This window comes from Tympanuchus pallidicinctus, unplaced genomic scaffold (assembly GCF_026119805.1).
Source record: "Tympanuchus pallidicinctus isolate F22 unplaced genomic scaffold, pur_lepc_1.0 scaffold2, whole genome shotgun sequence".
Taxonomy (NCBI): Eukaryota; Metazoa; Chordata; class Aves; order Galliformes; family Phasianidae; genus Tympanuchus; species Tympanuchus pallidicinctus.
The window spans coordinates 27,187,427-27,208,603 of record NW_026294721.1 but is presented as its reverse complement, the minus strand read 5'-3'; the positions used below and the strand labels follow the sequence as shown (position 1 = coordinate 27,208,603).

The following is a 21,177-nucleotide window of genomic DNA, read 5'->3' as shown; positions in this document are numbered from 1 at the left end:
CATCGCCGCGCGCCGCTCCGTCAGAGAGGGAGGGCGGGGCGAGGAGGGAGCGGGGCGGAGCCGACGGCGATTGGCGGCCCCGCGAGCGGCGGCGCGGGAGGGCGGCGGCGCGGCGGGTGAGGCGATGGGGGGAAAGGTCGCGAGGTGGCGCGCGGCGATGATGTAATGGCTTTGTGCGGCGGGCGCTGCGCTCTCTGCGTGTTGCGCGCCCACTCGCGGCTCCGGGGCGGCGGGGGCCGCGGGGGCCTCGTAGGACCTGGCCCGGCCCCCCCGCGGCCCAGCGCGTGAGTGAGGGGCGGGTGGCAGCGACGGGGGGGCCGCGCCCCGCCGTTCTCTCCCGGAGCCGCGCCCCGCTAGGCCTCGGCCCGAGGACGCGGTGGGGCTGCGGCTCCGAGGCGGCCCGGGGGCGGAGGAGGCGTCGGGGAGTCCGCGCGGCCTTCTGGGGGTGCGCCTGTCCCGAGGGGGCGGGGGAGCGGCCGGACGGGCGGGCGCGGAGGGCGTCGTGGCGTTCTGTTGCGGGGAAAGGGCTTGGAGACTGCTCGGGGTGCGTGGAAGGCCTCGGCTCCCTGGGGACGCTTCTGGGAGAGCGGCGGGGCCGTGTCCGTGCGCGTCCCGCGGTGCCCGGTACCGCGCTCGGGACCAGGTGGGCTCGCTTCGTGCCCCCGAGATCGAAAAGCGTCATCTCTGCTCCGTGCTGCGCCCCGACCGACCGCCCGTTGGTACTCGGCGGCTCTCGGACGCGGCGGAACGCTGGGAGGCGCTTTGCCGCTTTGCTTTATGCCACGCGCAGCCGTGGAGCCCGAAGGAGCGCGTTCCTCTGACCCGCTTGTGGGCCCGGGTGTCCTTTTGATTCGCTGTACTGCTTGCCGGCGGACCTGGCTTTTTGCACCAAGTACAGTTACCAGCGGAACGCTGAGGGTTTTATTTTGGTTGAGAAACTCACGTAACTGAAACGCGCGTGGTTCTGGTGGCTCTGCTTTGAAGGGTGAAGCTTGTACCTGCTCTTAAAGCATCTTTTCTAGATAACTGACAAATGAAAACTTAATACTTTATTTGTCTCTTAGGTAAAAAAGAAAAGTAAGGTTCTCTTTATGAAACTGATCCTCAGTCAAGTGTAACTTTTGATGTATGGTCTCTAAAGCCCCCCACTATGCCAGCAGCTACCGTTGACCATAGCCAAAGAATCTGTGAGGTCTGGGCTTGTAACTTGGATGAAGAGATGAAGAAAATTCGTCAAGTTATACGGAAGTATAACTATGTAGCTATGGTAAGTAAACATTTGATGTTTATCTAAAAACTTGTAAAATCTTGTTGATAATAGCATTTGATGATTTTACTAGCATCAATTTTTCTTGTAAAAAAAAAAAAAAAAAAGCGTGATGATCTTTTCTGATGTTAGTGAAATTGATGCTAGTAACATTATTTTTCCACATTTATAGGGAAAAAAAAAGTGGGTTCTTAATGCATAAACATTAATACCACCATCCGTTATTGTGTTTAAAGCTGTGTTTGTGCACAGCATTCCTCAGCTATGGAATTTTTTGATGCTTGAAATGTTTTATTAAAAACAGGAAGTGTGTGAAGTTTTATAGATGTCTCCTACTAAAGTTATGCTTTTCTCTTTACAGGATACAGAATTTCCAGGAGTAGTTGCAAGGCCTATTGGAGAATTCAGAAGCAATGCAGACTATCAATACCAATTATTACGCTGCAATGTAGATTTGCTAAAAATAATTCAACTAGGACTGACGTTTATGAATGAGCAAGGGGAATACCCTCCAGGAACTTCAACTTGGCAATTTAATTTTAAATTTAATTTAACGTGAGTCTCACATCTCTATACTGTTGGATTTATGTTTGTGATTTAATGAAAATTTAGATTGTAAAAGTTAAAACAAATATTTTTAATCTATTAATTGGAATCCTTTATGTGAGGGGGACTTGTGTTAACTAAACATACGTGCTTTATTCCGTTATTTCAGTGTAGTCTGTCTTGCAGAGATTTTGGTTCTGGATTCTTCTTGTTAATATGTTGTTAAAAAATGCAAGCTGTTTTGTTGTGGTCTGTGTTTTGGCCTTCGTTTCAGAACATATTTTGTATTAGTGGTAAGCCTTTAAGTATGAATGTGACTTGCCCAGTGGGCTGAGATGCCTAAATAAGGTTCTGATTACATCTGGCAGTACTTGACAAGGTTACTAAAGCAGCTATGACCCCATCTTGACGTTTTCCATAAGTAGACATAATTGGTCTGACAGGTTCTCATATGGCCTGATAAAAATATTAGAGCAGGCACTTATCGAATTTAAATTTGTTGAAGGGTTGGGGGCTTTGGGCTGATCATTGAAACACTCGACTGCATGAGTTAAAATTGCAGCCTACGAAGGAAGCCCGAAGAACAAGCCTTTGTGGGTTTTTTTTTCCCCAGTTTATTTATATAATTAAAGTAATTGTGATTCTTATGAAGGAAATCTGCTGCTGTCCCTCTTAATCTTTCTACTTTTCTAAACAAGCAATGCTTGTCACAAATAAGTTTAGTCTGAGGACTGACACTCTCTTTTTAAACTTTTAAAGTTTAAAAAGATTAAAGATGTTTGAAACATCACTTGAAAGAAAAGGAAGTGCAGATTTGATATTTTGGTATATCTAAACTTGGCTGTATGAGTGCTGAATGGAAGATATCTGTTAGAAGAACGTGCTGAAGATGCTGAGTGCAGTAGAAAGAGGAAGAGGGATGAATTAATAACTTTCAAACTGGGAAGAAGAACCTGGGTTATGTTTTATTCAGTTTCTAAGGTCTGCTAATATCAAGCAGCTGAAAACAAAAGTAGTTTTCCATTCATTTGTTTCAGATACTGCATAGATAAGAAGGCTTAGTAAAGTAGTATCTAGGATGTCATTCAACAGACTTGTTGCTAGTTCATTGGGGGTGGGGAGGTTTTATACAGAATGAAATGAGTGCTACATGAAACATGAACATTTTGAATAGGGATGCCAAAATGTGCGTTTGTGCGTGTGTGTGTTCCTAAGCTTACTTTTTGGGAAGTGGCACTGTTCCAAGTGTTCTGCTTCTGAAGCAAAGCAACTGTTCACTTTTCCTAGAAGAAGGTTTAGGTTGGTTTTGTTTTTGTTTTTTTGTTTTGTTATTCCAACCATTTCCTATTACTGTATATTTTTAAGGAGCATAATTGATTCTATAGGCTAACTATCCACCTGCAGAGGAACAAACTGGAATGAACTTTTATTTATTTTGAGCATGATAGGCATGTCTGTTTTGCATAGGTTCTTTAATGTGTTATGGAAATGGACAGGTGTTGGGAAGCTGATGCCTTAAAGTTGGAGAACTAATGAGCAGCTGTGTGGGAGAGAAGGAAAAAAAGATACAGCATGTCCTGAGAATGTATTTCTCTCTTGATGAGTTATGACTTGCTATTAGGAATAAGAAATATAAGTCTGCAGCTGAACCTAGTAGTCCAGTTGGATCGTCGTATCAGTTTTATTTCTTGAGGTCTTTTCCCCCATGAAAATGGAAAACTATATGGTGAAGAGACTTTGTAAAACAATGTTATAGACAGTAATGTAAATAATACCTAAGTAGAGCCAGCTTTGCATTTTTTTTTTTCCAATAACTGCTCTATATAGTCCAATGATTTTGAAAATTATACTTCAGATGATACTTTTTATCCACTTTGGTATTTTGTAACGAAATACTCACAAAATTGAGGGTGGTAAATGGAACAAATGCAGAGATAAACGGGATCAAGTAAGGCATATTGGATTTTTTTTTTCCCTCCTTGTTAAATTGTAGGTTCAAAATCTGACTCTTAAAGAGAAGTTGATGATTTAGAACAGAATGGTAGACTGTCTGGATTTCAGGAGTTGACTTAATGGGGCAAGTGCTGAATTTCTAATTGTAATGAGGGGTTTTGATGAGCATGTATCTGAATATTCACGAGCAAGCTTAAATTATAGATAGCAAGAAGTGGATGAAAAGCGCAGAACAAATACAGCACTGGAATTTGGTTATTGATATTAATTCTATAATGTAACAGGTGTCAATGGTCCAACTGTTTTGTTACTGAACAGGATCGTTACCTTAAACTGTAAGGTAACTATCCTTACATGTACTTTCTTCTGTAGAGTCTGCAAAAAGGGAGGAACAGGAAGTAGACTTTTGTAAAGGAGACTGGAATGGAGGTGCTAGGAATCATGAACTACTAATGAAAGTTAACAAAAGCTATGAAAAGTGGTCATTTTAATAACAAACACGGAACAAATTCAAGTTGCTACTCCTATATTGCTAGTAATGTCTTTGTAACGAATAGGGGGGAAAAAGATTACCTAATTTATAATCAGTGAGGTCTGTAGATTGTAAAAATGTTTTTCTCTCTGCTTTTAGAGAAGATATGTATGCACAGGACTCTATTGAACTGTTAACAACATCTGGTATCCAGTTTAAAAAGCACGAGGAAGAAGGAATTGAGACGCAATACTTTGCAGAACTGCTTATGACATCAGGAGTTGTACTATGTGAAGGAGTCAAGTGGCTTTCATTTCACAGGTGAATTTTGCATGTTAAGTAATTGAGTTGTCTGTTTTGATAATTAGGTTTTGTCTCATGTATTAAGCTGTGTACATCTGCTGGTGTATAGTATGTATCTTGATTGGTAAGATTTTAAAAACAAAAAAAAAAAACAAAAAACAAACAAAAAAAAACCTATATCAGCTATCTAGGATGTTGTTGTGTGTTAGAAAGGTAGAGTGTGTGGGATGGTAATGGCGTAGATGATGGCTTTTTAACAGCAAAACTTTGAGCAAGCAATGCATGGAACTCCTAGACCAGCAGGTGGCATTGTGTCTCTAATATCACTTGTGTACATAATAGTAGCAGTGGTTAAAAACAAGCTACTTGTAAGCAGATTTTGAGCAAATGCTGTTTATTTCATGGAAGATACCACAGAATTATTAGTAAAGATTTTTATGAAGCAGAGTTATATTTGTTGTAAATGTGCTAATATGAGCAGACAAAAATTCTTCAGCTTAGGAGAGGCCTAGTAGAAGTCTTAATTCTAGCAGCAGCAGTGAATATACTTTGCCATTCATTCCATTGCAGGAACATGTTTTCCAAGTAGAAATAGAAATGAGAATCCCCAAAACTATGTGAATCCCTCAAGATATGAGGACAGGCTGAGAGAGCGGGAGCTTTGGAGAAAAGAAGGCTCTGGTAGGAGGGGGACAACAGCCTTATAGCGGCTTTCCAGTACCTGAAGGGGGCCTACGAGAAAGCTGGAAAAGAGCTTTTCAGAAAGGCATGGAGTGAGAGGACAAGGAGAAAGGGTTTTAAAGAGGGTAGATTTAGGCTAGATATTGGGAAGAAATTCTTCACTTTTAGGGTGGGGAGACACTGGAACACATTGCCTAGTGGGGCTGTGGATGCCCGCTCCTTGGAAAGACTCAGAGCCAGGCTGGATGAGGCTCTGAGCAACTTGGTCTAGAAGGAGATAGAAGGATTGCCTGTAGCAATGGCGTTGGAACTAGATGATCTTAAAGGTCCTTCCAACTCAAATCGTTCTATGATTCTACGATATTCTTCTGTTGATAAGACTTAAACCTTTAAAACTTAGGCATTAGTTATTGCACAGTCAGCTAAATGCCAGGGATAGCTTGCACTTTTTACAGGCAACTGTGAGTTTAGAGGCTTATTGCATGTAATGAGTGTAAGTTGACATCTTGAATGCTGTCTGCTAAGCAAGTCAATGAAAGTAGAATAAGCTTTTTAGCTGAATACTGGAGGTTTTTTTGCAGTCATATTCATGCTTATGATGTGTGCTACATTGTTGGGTGGTAGTATGTTTGTTGTCAAAACTGGGGGGGGAACAACAAGCCAAATTCTTATCCTTAACTGTTAAGTATTAGAAGGGAGCTTGGAGGAGAGAAAGGTGGATGAAATATTTAATCAGAAGTATTTAAGTCATTAAGCAGCTGAAAACTAAGGCTTGCTTTGGCAAGGAATGTAAGATAGGAAAGAAAAAATTGTACATAACAAGGAAAATAATTGTACGCTGTCCTTGGTGGGAAGAAAAATGAAGTATGAAACTATACAGATGTTTCATCTGAATACAAACTTAGCTTAAATGAAGATGCTTTCTCTTAACAGGGGCTTGGAAAGGTGTGTTGTTATGCGTGACACCTAGCAAAGCTGTGGTGCTCTGCATGTGACTTAATGGCATTATGCTAAGATTCAGTAAAGTTCAAAAGATTTCTATAAATAATTATATTTAAAAAAAAAAAAGCATTCCAGGTGGGGTTGTTAAAAACTCAAATCTGGTTGTCTGAAATAATTAAACAATATTGCTTAGTAGAAACACTTTTCCAGTTAGACTTCTAAAAAAAAAAAAAAAAAAAAAAATCATCTGTAAGTATGCTTGTTGCCTAACCCCCTTACAGTGTCTTCCATTCAGGGCTGTATCTGTTTATGTTACCTCTTCGTTCCTAAATAATCTTACTCTGTCTTGCAACTACAGCTGCAGCCTGGTGAAAAATAGTGGAATAAGAATGCCATTAACTGTTTCAAAATGACCAGATGCTAAATGGGTGTTGAATTAAGTTCCTTAAACCCATTATTATGTGCAAATTTGTAATTGACAACAACAGAATAACTTGGATAGTTCAGGAGAAGAACTGAGGTACATGAGGTACAGGCCTGCAACCTGTGTATCAAAAGGCATTGCCAAATAGAAGCAACTAAAGCTACTAAGTTTTCCTAGTGTTAACTTCAAGGATGCATTGTAACCTGTGATAGCGAAAGAGTACAAAAGCCTCTTGTTCACTAGATATTCTTTTTTAAATGTTGCTTTTTTTGATTGTGATTGTTGACTAACATTGTGCTGATGGTAGTATAAACTGCAATAATGGGGTGTTTAGCAGTTTGCCTCAGGTTTTTGAGATAGTTTTAACAATGTGCATTTGCTTCTGCTAAAAACTGTATCTCTTGTGGACTTCACTGAAAATGTCTTTAGAAATCTTCTTCAGACATCCTCTTAATTCCCAAACGCTGAATGTCCACAGCTCTGCTGAAAATATTTAAAGGCTTTTGCATTTGTCAGAGCATGTTGATGTTAAGCAGAAAACCTTGGAGTAATGGGTGAAATTCTGAGGATGGTAAGGTTTTGCTCAACTACGAAATGAATGTGGGTCACAAAACATGCTGCAAAGAATAGTGAGCAGTTGTATCTTTGATTACGTTCTATTAGCGTGAACTTAAAACAGCGTGAGAGCTCAGCTGAAGCTTTGTTTCATGTAGGCTCTCTATACGTTAATTCTTAGAATAATGAAAGGTTTGTACTCAGTAGTTGCTGACTATGCTGTTGTTTCTGGTTTTTCAAAATGATTTGATTATTGCTAACACCCACAATTTTTAAGTCTCTTTGCACAGTGACAGGGGAGGAAATACTTTTTTCTTAGAGTGAGAGGTTACCTGTTTTGGTTTTATTTTGCGTTCTTCAGTTTTCTGGAACTCATATATAACTTTTTTTCTAGGATAGTAGCTTCTGAAATAGCTTTCTCTGCTTGCTTTCTATGTGTGTTTGATGTGCATTTGTCTTGGCATCCTGACCTACTGGCAAACTTGTGCAGATCTGCAGTTTTGTTGGACATGACTGAAGAAAGTTTTTCTGTCACCAGTTTTCACATACAGTAGCTTCACAGGAGACTACATTAAATGTTTAGTGTATTAAAACTTATTTGAGTTGATGAGAGAAGAAGAGAAGGCCCTGAATTCATAATTCTTGTCACAGTCAAGAGTGTTGTGGATATTTAGCAATCTAGACAGTTTGTAAAACAACAGCTCACATTCTGTTTTTGAGTGTTTGGCTTGCTGATACAGTGAAGCCTATGTGCAGTCTTCTTGATATTCCTTGGATATGTCTCTTAGACTTAAATGTTTATTTTGAGAAGCTGGGAAGTTCCTAGCCATTGCATTTCATTAATAATTTATGTCTGACAGATTTTAGTAAAATTTAGAAAATCTGTTGGCTCACTTCAGTATGAATATAGGTAGTTTTATGATGGAGTAAAGCTTTTTCAGCCCTGTCAGGTATTATTCATTTCAGAGCCTGTTGGTGTTTGGGTAAAGTTCATTGTTAATTGTTGATCTGATTTCTTTTTTTTTTTTTTCTTCCGGGTAATGAGTGAAAGAAATGCAGTCACATTTGATCTTCTCTTGATAGTCTTGTTGCCTACAGCTGTCCATGTTGATTGAAAAACAGTGGTGGTAAGAGTGCTTATGGTGCTGTATAGCTCCAGGGATTGCGGTTAGCTGCACTTACCAACTTTAAGTGATTGTATTAGGAACAGTAAATGCTTTTTAAGAAAGGAAGCTTCCCTGCTCCGGGGTATAAACCACTAATTGCCTGTTATAGTATTAGAAGAAAACTTCACTAATGAGCAAGTAATTGAATAATTGCTCACTATGAGCCTTCTTCCCCTTTTGTTAGTCAGCAGTGGCCACTTGAAAATGTTTGAAATGAATATATTTTAGCCTTGAATTAGAATGGTAGTTCTTATGTCATTGTAAGTACGGATGACAAGAGCATATCAAACCCCAGAAGTGTACTGACAAATGAATGCCTTGGTACTGCATTGTGATCAGTAATGTGTGGTTTTCTGACTGTTGTTATGAGCACAACAGGAGTAAGAGTAAGCACCTGGGAATTTCAGAAATGTAAGAGAGAACTTGATTGAGCTGACTAAAACTAACTTGTGCTTAGGATCCATGAAAAGATATCTAACGAATGCTGCCATGTAATGGAAGGGCAATTCAGTTAAATAAGTTCACCATTCACTTATTGTGTTCAATTTTCTGTGTGAGGATTCCCACATGAACGTATCTACAACAGTGTCTGGAGAAGAAAAATTCTTACCATAATTGCAAAGTTGTTTTAGATTGCTCGTTCTCAATACAAATACTAAATGAATCCTTTCTTCTTGTAGTATTTCCTTCTTATAAAAATTGAAAATGTTTTCTAGCAGTCCAGTAATATAATTTGTTTAAAGAAAGGTGAGCACAAGTATTGGTTTTGTTTGTTTGTTTGTTTGTTTGTTTTCTCTCGGGAAAATTTTTGATGCATCTGTTATATTTGAGTCACAAAAAAAACCAGATATCAGGAACTCACTGAGTTTATAAATAAGTTCTGTAGTATCTAAGGATTAAGGGTCTACTTAATCCTGAGCAGTTTTGTTAGTTTTTTCCCTGATGGGGCTTTTTTTTCTTCCCACTTTGTTCCACAGAGGACTACCCTTCTGTGTAGGTGATCTAATAAAATAAAGCTTCCAAGCTTTTGTTTTGATAGTATGCAACAGGTTTTTACATCCTAAGAGTGCACTGAAAACCTTTATCTTTGGCTCCTTTGCTCCCTGGCCGGTGGCTGCTGCTGTGGAACTTGATCTGCTGCCAGCACAGCTTCAAAGCAGCAGTTGCAGCACAGGATTCATTCAGCTTGAAATTCCTGTTTAGCATACTGGAAACTCCCTTAGGAGAGCTGCACTAGTCTATACCATCTGCGTATCTTGTATTAATGGGCTTCTAGTAAACAGTACATTCACTCCTTGTGTGTTCAAGACTTTCTGCTCCCTGCCTAGAAATTTGTAAGATCAAGGTGATGTAGAGATCTTAGTCATATACAAAAGGTACAAAAAGCAAACCTTTTTACATGTAAGCTAAAGCTTTAAGCCTTCATCAGCAGTCACCGTTCTAAGTGGATGTAGTACAGTACAGGATCAGTAGTACAGCACTCTTACCTGATTTGTGTGTAGAATGATAGAATCACTAAGATTGGAAAAGATCTCATAAGATCATCTAGTCCAAATGTCCACTTGCCACCAGTATCCAACCAAAACCTCCCCTCGTGCAACTTGAGGCTGTTCCCTCTCATCCTATCTCTAGATACCTGGGAGAAGAAGCTGACTCTCTTTAGCTGTGACTTTCTTTCAGGCAGTTGTAAAGAGTAACTATTATAATTAATTGTATTGTCATGTATCGCTCACCTCATAGCTAATGCTGAAAGACCCCAGTCAAGAATTTGGACCATGTTGCAAAATTCTCTTAGGGTATGATGGTCATGCAACCAAGAATGAACATGGTGGAAATTGAGAATTCACGTCTGGGTGGCCATTCATTCACTTGAATTAGACTGTGAATGTGCTGCGAATGCTCTTAAAACAGCATAAGCACAGCCTTCAGTTGAGCAGTCCTGCTGGTACAGTCATTTTTCAAGTTGCATACCAGCTGCTGAGGTTTAACCCAGCAGGCAGCTCAGCACCACTCACAGCCTTTCGCTTGTTTCCTTCCCCCCCAATGGGATGAGGGACATAGTATGATGAGGGACAGAAGTAACATAAATCTTAGTTATATACACACACACAAGACAACTGATGCATGATGCAGTTGCTCACTGCCCACTGATAAATACTTAGCCAGTCCCCAGGCAGCAGCTGCCCCCTGACCAACTCCCCTCAATTTAATGGTTTTTGCATGATGTCATATGGTATGGAGAATCCCTTTGGCTAGTTTAGGTCAGCTGTCCCTGGTTCTGTCCCCTCCCAGCTCCTTATTATATTTTACCAGGCCGGTATCTCTTGGTAGAAGCAGATTTTATTTGCGATTGCAATGGTGGGTGTCCCACAAGCAGGAGCACCTATGGACACAATAGTAGAGCTTTTGTACCTTGTCTCCCCCGTACCCACTCACTCCCCTTTTTCCCAATGGTTGGGTACTCCAGGTTCACAATCTTACCAAAGATTTACATTTGTTAATTACGTTCTGACACTTGCTGATTCATGCTCTATCTTGTCAGTCAGTCAATTATCCTGCTGCTTCCAAGATGTCTCACTGAGCATGCATTCCTGGGGAAGGTTTATCTAGAGGACAAGTGATATATCAGAGACCCCCTGAAAAGAACTATGGCAGCGGAGACCATTAAATAAAAGTTCTTATCTTGTTCTCATGCAGAAACAACATTTGATTCCCACAGCACTGCTCAGCAGCAACTGAAACATTGGTGTGTAAGCAATGTGGCTTTTCTCCTAAAGTGGCAGCATAGCATCATACCAGATGCTATGAAGAAAATCAACTCTGTCCCACCTGAACCCAGGACACCAACAAAGTCTATGAACCTATTTAATTCAGTGCTGACCTAATAACATGGAAGATAATGTGTCAGTCTCCTGACTGGTTCAGTGCGTAATACTGCAATACTGCAAGTACAAGGGATTAGGAAGGATCAGATTTATGATTAGATCATGAATAATCTGGTTTATTACCTCCGTCTTCCTAAGAAAAAGGATAAGTAGTTATCAGGCCTGCTTACTGTGTACTTTAAACCCTCTGCTTCATCTTATAACCCTTTGTAAAAGTAGTCTATTTCATGCTTTCTGTTTTTACTGCCACACCCCCTTCCTATGTCCTCTTTCTTCAGTAAAGGATTATGGAGAGAAGGAAGTCTTCCCAAGTTCTTCTCCACCATGCACGCTCTGTAAGACCTCAGTTTTTCTTACCTAGCCTTGTATGTACATAACAAATTTTTCCAACTTGTTCTGTCATTGCCTTCCAAATGAGTCATAGTCTGCAAGCTACTGAAAGTTGTTAGCTGTCTAACTTTGTGCTGATTTAATTGGGAAAGCTGAATGGCTGCCTGCTCTTCTTCACTGCCGAGGAGTAAACTTACCTCCAGGCATAAAGATGTGTTGACTCGTGAAAGCTTGTCCTTCCTTTGGATTATGAAGTAGAAGCCTTTTCCTCTCTTTCAGTCCTAGGAATCAGCTAGGAGTCTTTCTGTTTAAGTTCTTGTTATCAGATCCTCTATCAGATCTGCAAGCAGATCATGTTTTTGCTTCATGTAGTCGCTTGAGAATTGTTTTCTCTGGAAGCTGCAGTTTGGACCATTTACACTAATTCTTACTCTGTTGTAAGAGTCAAAGTTGCATTGAACTAGGCAAAAATACCTTCTTCTTAATGTTTAATACTGTTATTGTTAGAAGTGAAGAATGTTTCTAAGTTACTTGACTGTATTGTCAATTTTTGTTATATTTGTTAATTTGCAGTGGATATGACTTTGGTTATCTAATAAAAATCCTGACCAACTCTAATTTACCGGAAGAAGAGCTGGACTTCTTTGAGATACTGCGATTGTTTTTCCCTGTCATCTATGATGTAAAGTATCTCATGAAGAGTTGCAAAAATCTGAAGGTAAGTAATCTGTTAATGATTCAGTCCAGGCATTTTTTGGGGGCGAATGGGGGGAGAATACTTTCTGCTGAGAGCTTATCTTTTGTATTCTGGTTTTCTGCCTTTGCTCTGATAATATCCTTTAAACAGGACTGTTCTCAAACTTGATGTGTTTATTGCTAAAGTCTATTGATAGAGGCAGGCGGAAATGCATGTCAACTTTTATAACTGCTTACCAGTTAAAAAGTGTATGTATATTATACTGTATTTATAGCTACGCCCAGTCTTTGTTGCCTGATGATAAACTCACATTTGGGATTAATCCTTCACTTCTTGAGTGATAAGAACTGATGGGTTTCACATACTCTTATTTCCTCATTGTGCAGTCCACTAAAGGGCTGCGGTCATCTTCACAAAGGTAATTGCAACGGTGATGCTGTGGAAGTCTCTTGGGAAAAGGAATAGAGTGAAGAATGTTTCAGATGGCCCTGTAGAGAAGGAGCAGCATATGCTCAGGTGCAGCACGTGACTTCTAGGAAAAAAAAAAAAAAAAAGCAAAAAAAAAAAAAGCAATTTTAGAAACTAATCTCTCATGTCAGGCCAGCGGGGCTGCTAATTGGCCTGATGTTTGGAGACTTAATTGAACTGGAAAATGAATTGAAACAAAGTATGTTGGAGGGGAAGACAGCAAAGTGAAAGATGCTACAGGGATTGTTAACAACTGTACTTGCTAAAGAACTTTAAGATTCTGGACTGCTGCGGGAATGAAGTGCACCACTCATCTGAGGAAATAAATGACTGTTGCTTTTATGGAAAGTAAATTGATTTTTTTTAGGCTTTCTTAAAAAGAACGTGAGTAAAAAAAGAGCACAGACTGTAGTACAACTAAATCCTAAAGCTTTTCACTTTGTCATGATGTGGTCTGCATGGGGTTAGTAGTCCTTTGTTTCCTTGAGGTGTTTAGTGTGTCACTTAAATAGTAGCTTACAAAGATGTGTAACTTCTTTTGTTAACCAAATTGATGATGAAAATTGAGATCTCTCTTTTAGTTATTAAGAAAAGTCTTCATCCAGTTTTTGGGATAATCAGTTGGGCAGCTGGCTGGATATTAGAAAACATTTTAGATGTGTTTTTTCTTCACAGAAACTAGAAGGGAAACAAAAACAAGCTTCAGAAGTCTCTTAAGAGTTAGGGGCAGCAAACCCAACACCAACAAAAGAAAATAACCTTCTCACTTCCCGGTGAAGTAAAATGTCTCTTATCTTTGTGGTGGTGATACACTTACCAAGAACAGTATGTATCATCTACTTCGGTGACCTGGGAAAGGCAGCAAAGTGACATTCCATATCCCTGTTCCAGGTGTTCTAGGCTGTTCACGTATTCCAAGTGGTTTTGGGCAGGAGGGAATTATGTTCCTTGTCATTTACTGGAGACAGTTGTGTGTAACTTGCACTGTTTAGAGATTCAAATGTATTTTGGAAGATAAGAAAATCCTTCATGAGTCTTCTTTCAGCAAAACTTAAGAACAAGGGTGTCTTTTCCAGAGTTTAGTATGTAGGTCAGCTTTCCTGCGGCAAATCTTGTTCCTTTCTTCTAACCTGCAGACTGGTAAGAGCAGGAGGGGATGTGGGCTATTCTACCACTCTAAATAACAGTGATGATATTATTGTGGACTTGTACTGTACTGAGAGTGGCAGTCTGAAAAAGTTGCTAAATGTTGCATATTGTGACTCTAAAATTGCATGCACTTTCTCCTAACATGTCACATTCGATTGCTATTAAATGGTAGAGAATTGAATTGCTGTGCAATTGTTCTTTATTGACTTGTGTTAGTTATTTTCATACAAAAAACACTGATTTACTGTAAGCTTCCCACCTATCTCTGCCCTCACACAACCAAAAAAGAATTTCTAGCACTGATAAGACAAATATATGTTTGAGGATGTAGAAGCTGTTTACTGTTCTTGTAATGAATTTGCAGTATGCTGCTCTAATAAAAATGAACGTTATTAGTGTACTAAGCATGCAGACTGTGACTAATTTGAGGTATTTGTGTAGTATAGGTTAAATTCCTGCTTGGCCTCTACAAATCTTTTCATATAGACAACTCCATGCATTTTTGCAGTAACAGCAACTCTAAAGTAGATTTATAGCCTTTGCTTTCATTTTCTTCTGAATCCCTTTCTACTGTCTTTCTCCCCCACAAGTTAAATATTCTTGTCTGGAGCATGAAGGTCTTTCCTGAAAGAAAACTTCAGTAGCCTAATAATCTTTGGAGGCGATTGTAATGAAATATTTACAAATATATCTATTAGTAACTATATATATTAGAAGGATTATTTTCAAAGCGTTCTTTGCTTTGCTCCTGTTTCTGTAGATTTTGCTACATTTCAGAGCTTGCAGCCACTGTGTAAATAGTACTGATTTGTGATTAGTGAGTGTTTTTGTCTTAAAAGCTGTTTGAAGCTGGTGCAGATAGCCTAACAGCTAGCACTGCATAATGATAAGGCAATGCTAAGTTGCAGCTTGGGAAAGTCAAGAATTCAGAAACAGCAAATAATACCTTGGAAAGGCAACTGCTGTTGCTAATACCAGCATCTAATTATTGGGAGTTAGACTATAGAGAACACTGATTTGAGATCTGCCCATCATCCCTGAACGTCCTTAAGGGTATAACTTAAACAACTGAATTGGTGTATATGCACTGTTTGAATGTTGTCTCCAAGCAAATGAAGAAAACAAGCTTCAGTGCTTGACTGTGCTATATATAGACTAATTCTCAAATTTATTCAGACAATACTCAACTGTTCAAGCTGGAATAAAGTTAGACATGCCAGTACCAGTGGTTCACGTTGGTTTGCTTGGTGTTACTTGGGAATGTTATTACTTGAGCTTTCATTTTTAAAATGAAATGTTCTATGTTAAGATTCATAGAAATTTTCATAACGTTAGGTCTGGCCTCTTGGTCAGATTTCTATTACTGTATCAATTCTAACATTATTACACTTTTATTGCTTCCCTGCCCATGACTGAAACATGCTGAAGGTGTTGAGGACACAGGTGACCTCAGATACTGGGCAGTCTTGATTTAAGATCATTTCCTCTGTGTGATGTTTACACCTTTCAACAGCTTATAGTTTCACTAAAGGTTTCTCCTTGGTTTTTGATCTCTCTAGAATATAAAGCATGCGCCACATGTTTTAGTCCATTTCTAGTGGTTTCAGCACTTAATGATTTTTAAGAAGTATGAAATTATATTCCCCCAGTTTACAAAGATCACAGTTAAAGTATAATGCAGATCACTTGAAGGATAGACATATATATGTAAAACCAAACTAAATTTCTGACTGTTTGCTTCTGCAAATGGTTATTATCATTTTTGAGCCACTAAAATGAAAAGTTACTTTAGTTGTTCTACAACTTGGAAGATTTTCAACATAATCTAAGCTTAATAGAAAATAAAATAAGCTTCAAAACTTTTGAAGCTTTATCTTGTAGGAGCAGGTAGGTTTGCAGTGATTTCTGAACCTTTTCAGTATGTTCTTTTAAACCACGTGTCAGTATTCAGACATTGAGTTTTAAATTGCTCCTTTTTGCATGTGGGATGCTGATACTCTCTTTTGTAAGAGGTAGATTTCATTCAATGTGGTGTTATTATTGAATATACGTGTCTGAGAGGAAGTTGACTATGTCTTTGGCTTTCATCATGTTAAAAAACAACTTGCAGAAGAGAAATTCATCATTTGTATGTTCTTTTTTCCTGTCCTCTTTTGGCAGTTAATGGAACAAATATTAAAGACAACTAGAATGTCTTGTACAGATGGACTGTGTACTTGGGTTTTTGTTGTTGTTGTGTTGTTGTTGTTTTGTATTTCCTGTAGCTTTCTAGATATTTAAGGATATTCCTAGTTTTTGTAAAGTGAAGTGAAAAACCCTCAACTGAACTGTTGAAGGGTAAGTGGAAGAGAAAACAAGTCTTTTTCAGAGGAAGCCTGCGTACTTTAACTAAGCACCCATTTGTAAGCACTTGAATTCTTGTATTTGCAGTAAGACATTTTTACAGTTTAAACTTTCATTCAAATAGAAGGGTTACAGGAACACCTTGATTTGTTCTTCAGCATCGCCAGTCCTTTCAGCCTCTTGAAGGGATTGTTTTGTTAAGTAGCAACATCTGTTCTTGGGGGAAGGATGGAACATGAGGCAATAGGAGTTTTGTTGGACGCAGACACACAGCTTGATTTAAACTCTTCTGAGATGGAACTGAATACAACTGTTGATACAGAAAGCTTGATCTTCCAACATAGAGACTCTTCAAGCTTCTGTGCAAGTGTTTAAAATATACTGAAGTTGAAAGTCTGGTATAACAAGTTTTTCCCAAATACTGATGTTTGGTTTTGTTTTCTTTTTTTTTTTTTCAGCAGTTAACAAATGTTTTCATTTTCAGGGTGGATTGCAAGAAGTGGCTGAGCAGTTAGAGCTGGAAAGGATAGGACCACAACATCAGGCAGGATCTGATTCTTTACTCACAGGAATGGCCTTTTTCAAAATGAGAGAAGTAGGTGCACGTGTCTTGGTTTTGTCTCCATAGTAGTAACTTGCTGTAATAGATGGAATTGCTGATTCTGATGTCTGATGTATTTTAAGGTGATTTTAAGGGGTTTCAGAGGTCACTGCTCTCTTGACAGATATATACAGTAAGACTGTATTTTCCCCACACTAAGTGTGAACCAGCCCTACTGTTTCCCTATTTAGCTACTGTGAACATCGCTTCTTGTTCTCATTGTATGCCTGGCTTTTTCTTCTTTTCTTTCCATTGCCTATTTTGCAGAATTTCTTTGGCATAGTGGCTGCTAGAGCCAGACTCTTTACTGGGTAACTGTATTCAGGCTGCTCTTCTCCTGCAGAGCTTCTGCTGAGCTGTAATACCCAGCTGGTGTGCACTGCTGCCTGTGACAGGCCTAGCAGCAGGGAATGAGCAGCTCTGCCTACACTAGCTGCTTCCAGCTAAAACTTGGAGGGTACAATGTTCTAAAACATTACATATCAATCAATTGAAATTTTGAAGGGAAATCAGGAAGCTTTTTATATCCTTGCTATTTGTATATGCAGATACAATGGAAGAATACTAGGATATTTTTCATGAGTGGAATAAACAAATTCTAAATGGGCTTCTTGAAAGCAGTTACACTGGACAAATGCTAGGGCATCTGAATGTGACACTCTGACAGGAATTTGGTGTCATTTCATAATGGCAATAGCAAGCCTCATCTTTTTATAAGGTTTAGTATTGCATGCTGAGGCTTCTGCTTTCTGTAACATGGCCTTTTGTATATAGGAAAAAAAGCTGACCATGAGTTTCTAACAACCGCTAGTGAGACAGCAGATGAAATGTAAGTGCTGTGGTGTGCTCTGGCTTGCTCATCGCAACACTGTTCTCCTCTCCTGAAACTGTGGATGTTGTTGAGCTGGTCACGGGCTACAGCTGCAGCAGAGGATATTGCTTCTGATATGATCCACCTGTGATCCACACAGGTGCTGTTAACTGCAATCTGCATGCTATTGTTTATCTGTTGCTCTTGTATTTGAAACAAAATCTAAAGCAAATAAAGGAAAGTATTTGATTGTACCTAAGGTACTGACTTTCAAAACCCATGGTGCCATGTAACAAATTGCATATTATTGAAGAAACAAATTATCTGCCTGAATTTGTCTTAAGGTCTTACTCAGAGAAATGTAGCTTTTAGTGCAAATCACTTGTTTAAATAAATCGACAAAGACTGATTATTTTTTCAGTGTTTCTTTTAAAATACAACATTTTTAAGTAAAAGCATGTTAGTCAATAGTAGTAAATATACTTAGTGTGCACTTCTAAAACCTTTTCAGTTGTTCACTGTTTAGCAATATATGTTGGAGTGAAAAACTTTGTTTCACAATGTTTTTAAAGATACAAAATGGTGTTGTTAATGTTAATAATTGCTGTTAGAACTTCAACTTGCTGGCTCTTCAAGTCCCATCCAAAAAGTTCAGATCTTTTTCTTTCCATCAGAAATATATAGATATGATGCTGGTAAAAATATATATATATATAAAAATATATAAATATATGATGCTGGAACAGCAAGCTGTGGTTTAGAGGTTTTCTTCTCTGTTTATAATTCGTATAGTACAGCACCTGAAAGGTTTTATTGATAATTTAGACTATGAAGTCTTACGTAAATGCAGTCTTAGTTTTTTAAAAAAAGAAAAGAAAAAAAAAAGAAAAAAAAAGTTTCTTCTAATTTTATTTATTTATTTATTTATTTATTTTAAATGAAGCCCTCCTCTTAGAGGAGATAGCTGAGAAATGCAGGAAGATAGATTTCCTAAACTCCATAATTCCTGTGCTCAAACATGTACCTCCTCATTCTCACCTCACAATGATGTAGTGTAAATCCATTTCAAGACAAGGTATGATGGAACCTTCCCCTGTGATAAGCAGATAAACTGTGGGCACTTGCAATGGATACCAAACATATATCTGTTGTGAGAAAGCAAAAAGAAATCTGCTGGAGAGATATTGTTGCACTTTCAGAAAAGCAAGTGGTAGCTGAGGTGACACCAAACTACCAAAACATGCAGTCATTTTGTCATGTGAGGTGCACGGAGAGACTGATGGTATTCCTTGACTGATTCACTTTAAAGAACTGCACTATATAGCGTGTTTCAATCTTAGGTTGCGATTAAATGTATTTTTGTGCTATTTGAATCTTATGCTATTTTTATGTCATTTGAATCTTGGGATGTGATATGCAATGCTAAAACCAACAGTAATGCTTTTAAACCTTTCTGTCATTCTGTTTAAACTGGGTGTTTTTGGTGGCATTAATTTGTGTCTTTCTTTTAACACTTCAGATGTTCTTTGAAGATCACATTGACGATGCCAAATATTGTGGCCACTTGTATGGCCTTGGTTCGGGGTCATCTTATGTACAAAATGGCACAGGAAATGCTTATGAAGAAGAAGCCAACAAACAGTCATGACACGAAATGAAAGGCCATCTTTTTGAGCTCCACATGCTTGTACATATGTTTTATCTCTGGTTGAACCCCTTGGACAATAAGGCTTTTTTCCCCCCTTTCTCAGCACACTTTCTTTTCTGCCTTTCTATGTACTAAACCTGACTGTTCCTATCACAGATTTTGATCTTAATATTGATATATAGAATTTTATGGGTTACTTTTGGAGTCATAACTAGCCCATTTGTAAAGAAGCATGTGTAGGATCAGTGTGGCAGAGAGAAGGGGAAAGCTAAATCATAATGAATAGTATGGTAAACTTACCTATATTGGTCTTTGGTCTTAGGTTTTTTGTCTCTTTCCCCTCCCTTCTCCAAATTAACACTCATGCTGATTGTAACTAACTTCCCATTCATGTCTGTTCCTTCCAGTATGCAGGCGTTTTAGCTATTCAAGATTGTGGACCATCAAATTTGCACTTTAGAGAGCAACTCTGACTCAATCCTCTGTTTCATTTGAAGTTTTTTTTTCTTCTGCCCTTAGTTAGGAAACAATAATCTTCCAAGTTCAGCAGCTTCACACTGTATTTTTGGCATCTTTTGGTATTTCAACCCATAGAATATGACATTTGCTGCATAACCTGCATTCATTCAAGCAAAACAAACTACTGAAACCATAGTAACTGCTGTTGTTTTACTAATGTTCTGCCATCAGACACATCCTGCACGTGCCAACTGCTGGTTGGCCTGCTGCTTTAGATCCGCTCTGTGAGGAGGGAAAGAAGCTTGAGAAAACAGCTTTACACCCTTCAGGAAAAGAACAGCTCTGACTTTACCATCTTGCCATTAAGCTGAGATTTGAAGGCTATTGGAATAGTAGGAATTTTGTAATGGCACACTTCCCTTGATTAACTTTTATTCTAGTGATGTATACTCCAAATATTTTTTTATGAAGTCATATTTATTATGTACTTGGTTTGACAATTTTTGGAAGTCAGTTTAGTTCAAGATAGAACCCAAAGATCTGAAAAAAAAACAAAACTATTTAAGTGTATTACTGAATCAGGACAACTAAATCGTGCTTTTTTGTAGTTGCTACAAAGACAGATGTTACAGTATTTGTTGTAAAACAACAAAATATAAATAACTCAGAACAAATAAAGTTACCTGAGGATTGTAATGCTAGTTTATTTTTGAGTATATCTTAGCAATATATTTTAGATATATTGTTTTAAAGGACCCTAAAATATGTTCTTATCTCTGCTTACCGTGTGTACAGAGCAGTTGTGCAGGAGGCATTTTTGGTATTGAATAGCTAAATCCAAGCCTGAAATGATGGAAAGTGTGACATTGTGTGCCTGGGTGTGCGTGCGCGCGTAGGGGTGTGCGTGTTCTGCACGGAAATCAATCACAGAAAAACTCCAAATGTTCGCCAATTATTCTGTTTACCTTGTACTGCAAAGACAAATAACAAACAGCACCAAACACCTTTTTCATTGAGTTACAACAATGTAACTGGGTGGTCCTTTTTAAACAACAAATAATTTGCATAACAGAGGGTATTTGTTTTTAAAGCTTTTGTAAATAAAGGCCTAAAAAAATGTTTTCTTACATAACAAGAGACTGGTGATTTTGTTGAAGTTGGTTTTTTTTTCCTCCTGCGATGTGCCTATTACAGTCAATAATGCTGTTTTGTTTGAACAGATGGTTGTCTTCCTCTGTTTGTGAAATGATACAGTTCACTGCTTGCTGATTGATGCTTTATCCAGAGCAGAGTTCTCTTTGCACTAATTCCCACTGACCTGCATTGTTAGAGAGGTAACTACAGCTTCGTCCTGAAGTGACCAAACCCCACTGATGATTTCTGTTGGTATCATCATGCAGTAGGTAATGGAGAGTTATTTTATTTTTAACTTTGTTTCTTCTTTGGCTTTAACAGGAAGATGGGTGCTGTCTGACAG

General features: G+C 38.7%; 1 protein-coding gene across 2 annotated transcripts; it reads left to right on the top strand.

Moving 5' to 3' along the window:
• Window positions 1-147: 147 nt before the first annotated feature.
• Window positions 148-20,835, top strand: CNOT7 (CCR4-NOT transcription complex subunit 7). 2 transcript variants are annotated; one of them, XM_052682096.1, is made up of 7 exons: window positions 148-284; window positions 1,065-1,267; window positions 1,629-1,822; window positions 4,398-4,559; window positions 12,098-12,242; window positions 16,666-16,776; window positions 19,113-20,835. In XM_052682096.1, the coding sequence occupies exons 2-7, from the start codon at window positions 1,151-1,153 to the stop codon at window positions 19,239-19,241; spliced, it is 858 nt and encodes a 285-aa protein (XP_052538056.1). In that variant the 5' UTR covers window positions 148-284; window positions 1,065-1,150; the 3' UTR covers window positions 19,242-20,835. The 2 variants fall into 2 exon arrangements, with proteins under 2 accessions (XP_052538056.1, XP_052538057.1); XM_052682097.1 differs by lacking the exon at window positions 19,113-20,835 and adding an exon at window positions 17,557-17,598.
• The last annotated feature ends 342 nt before the right edge of the window (window positions 20,836-21,177 follow it).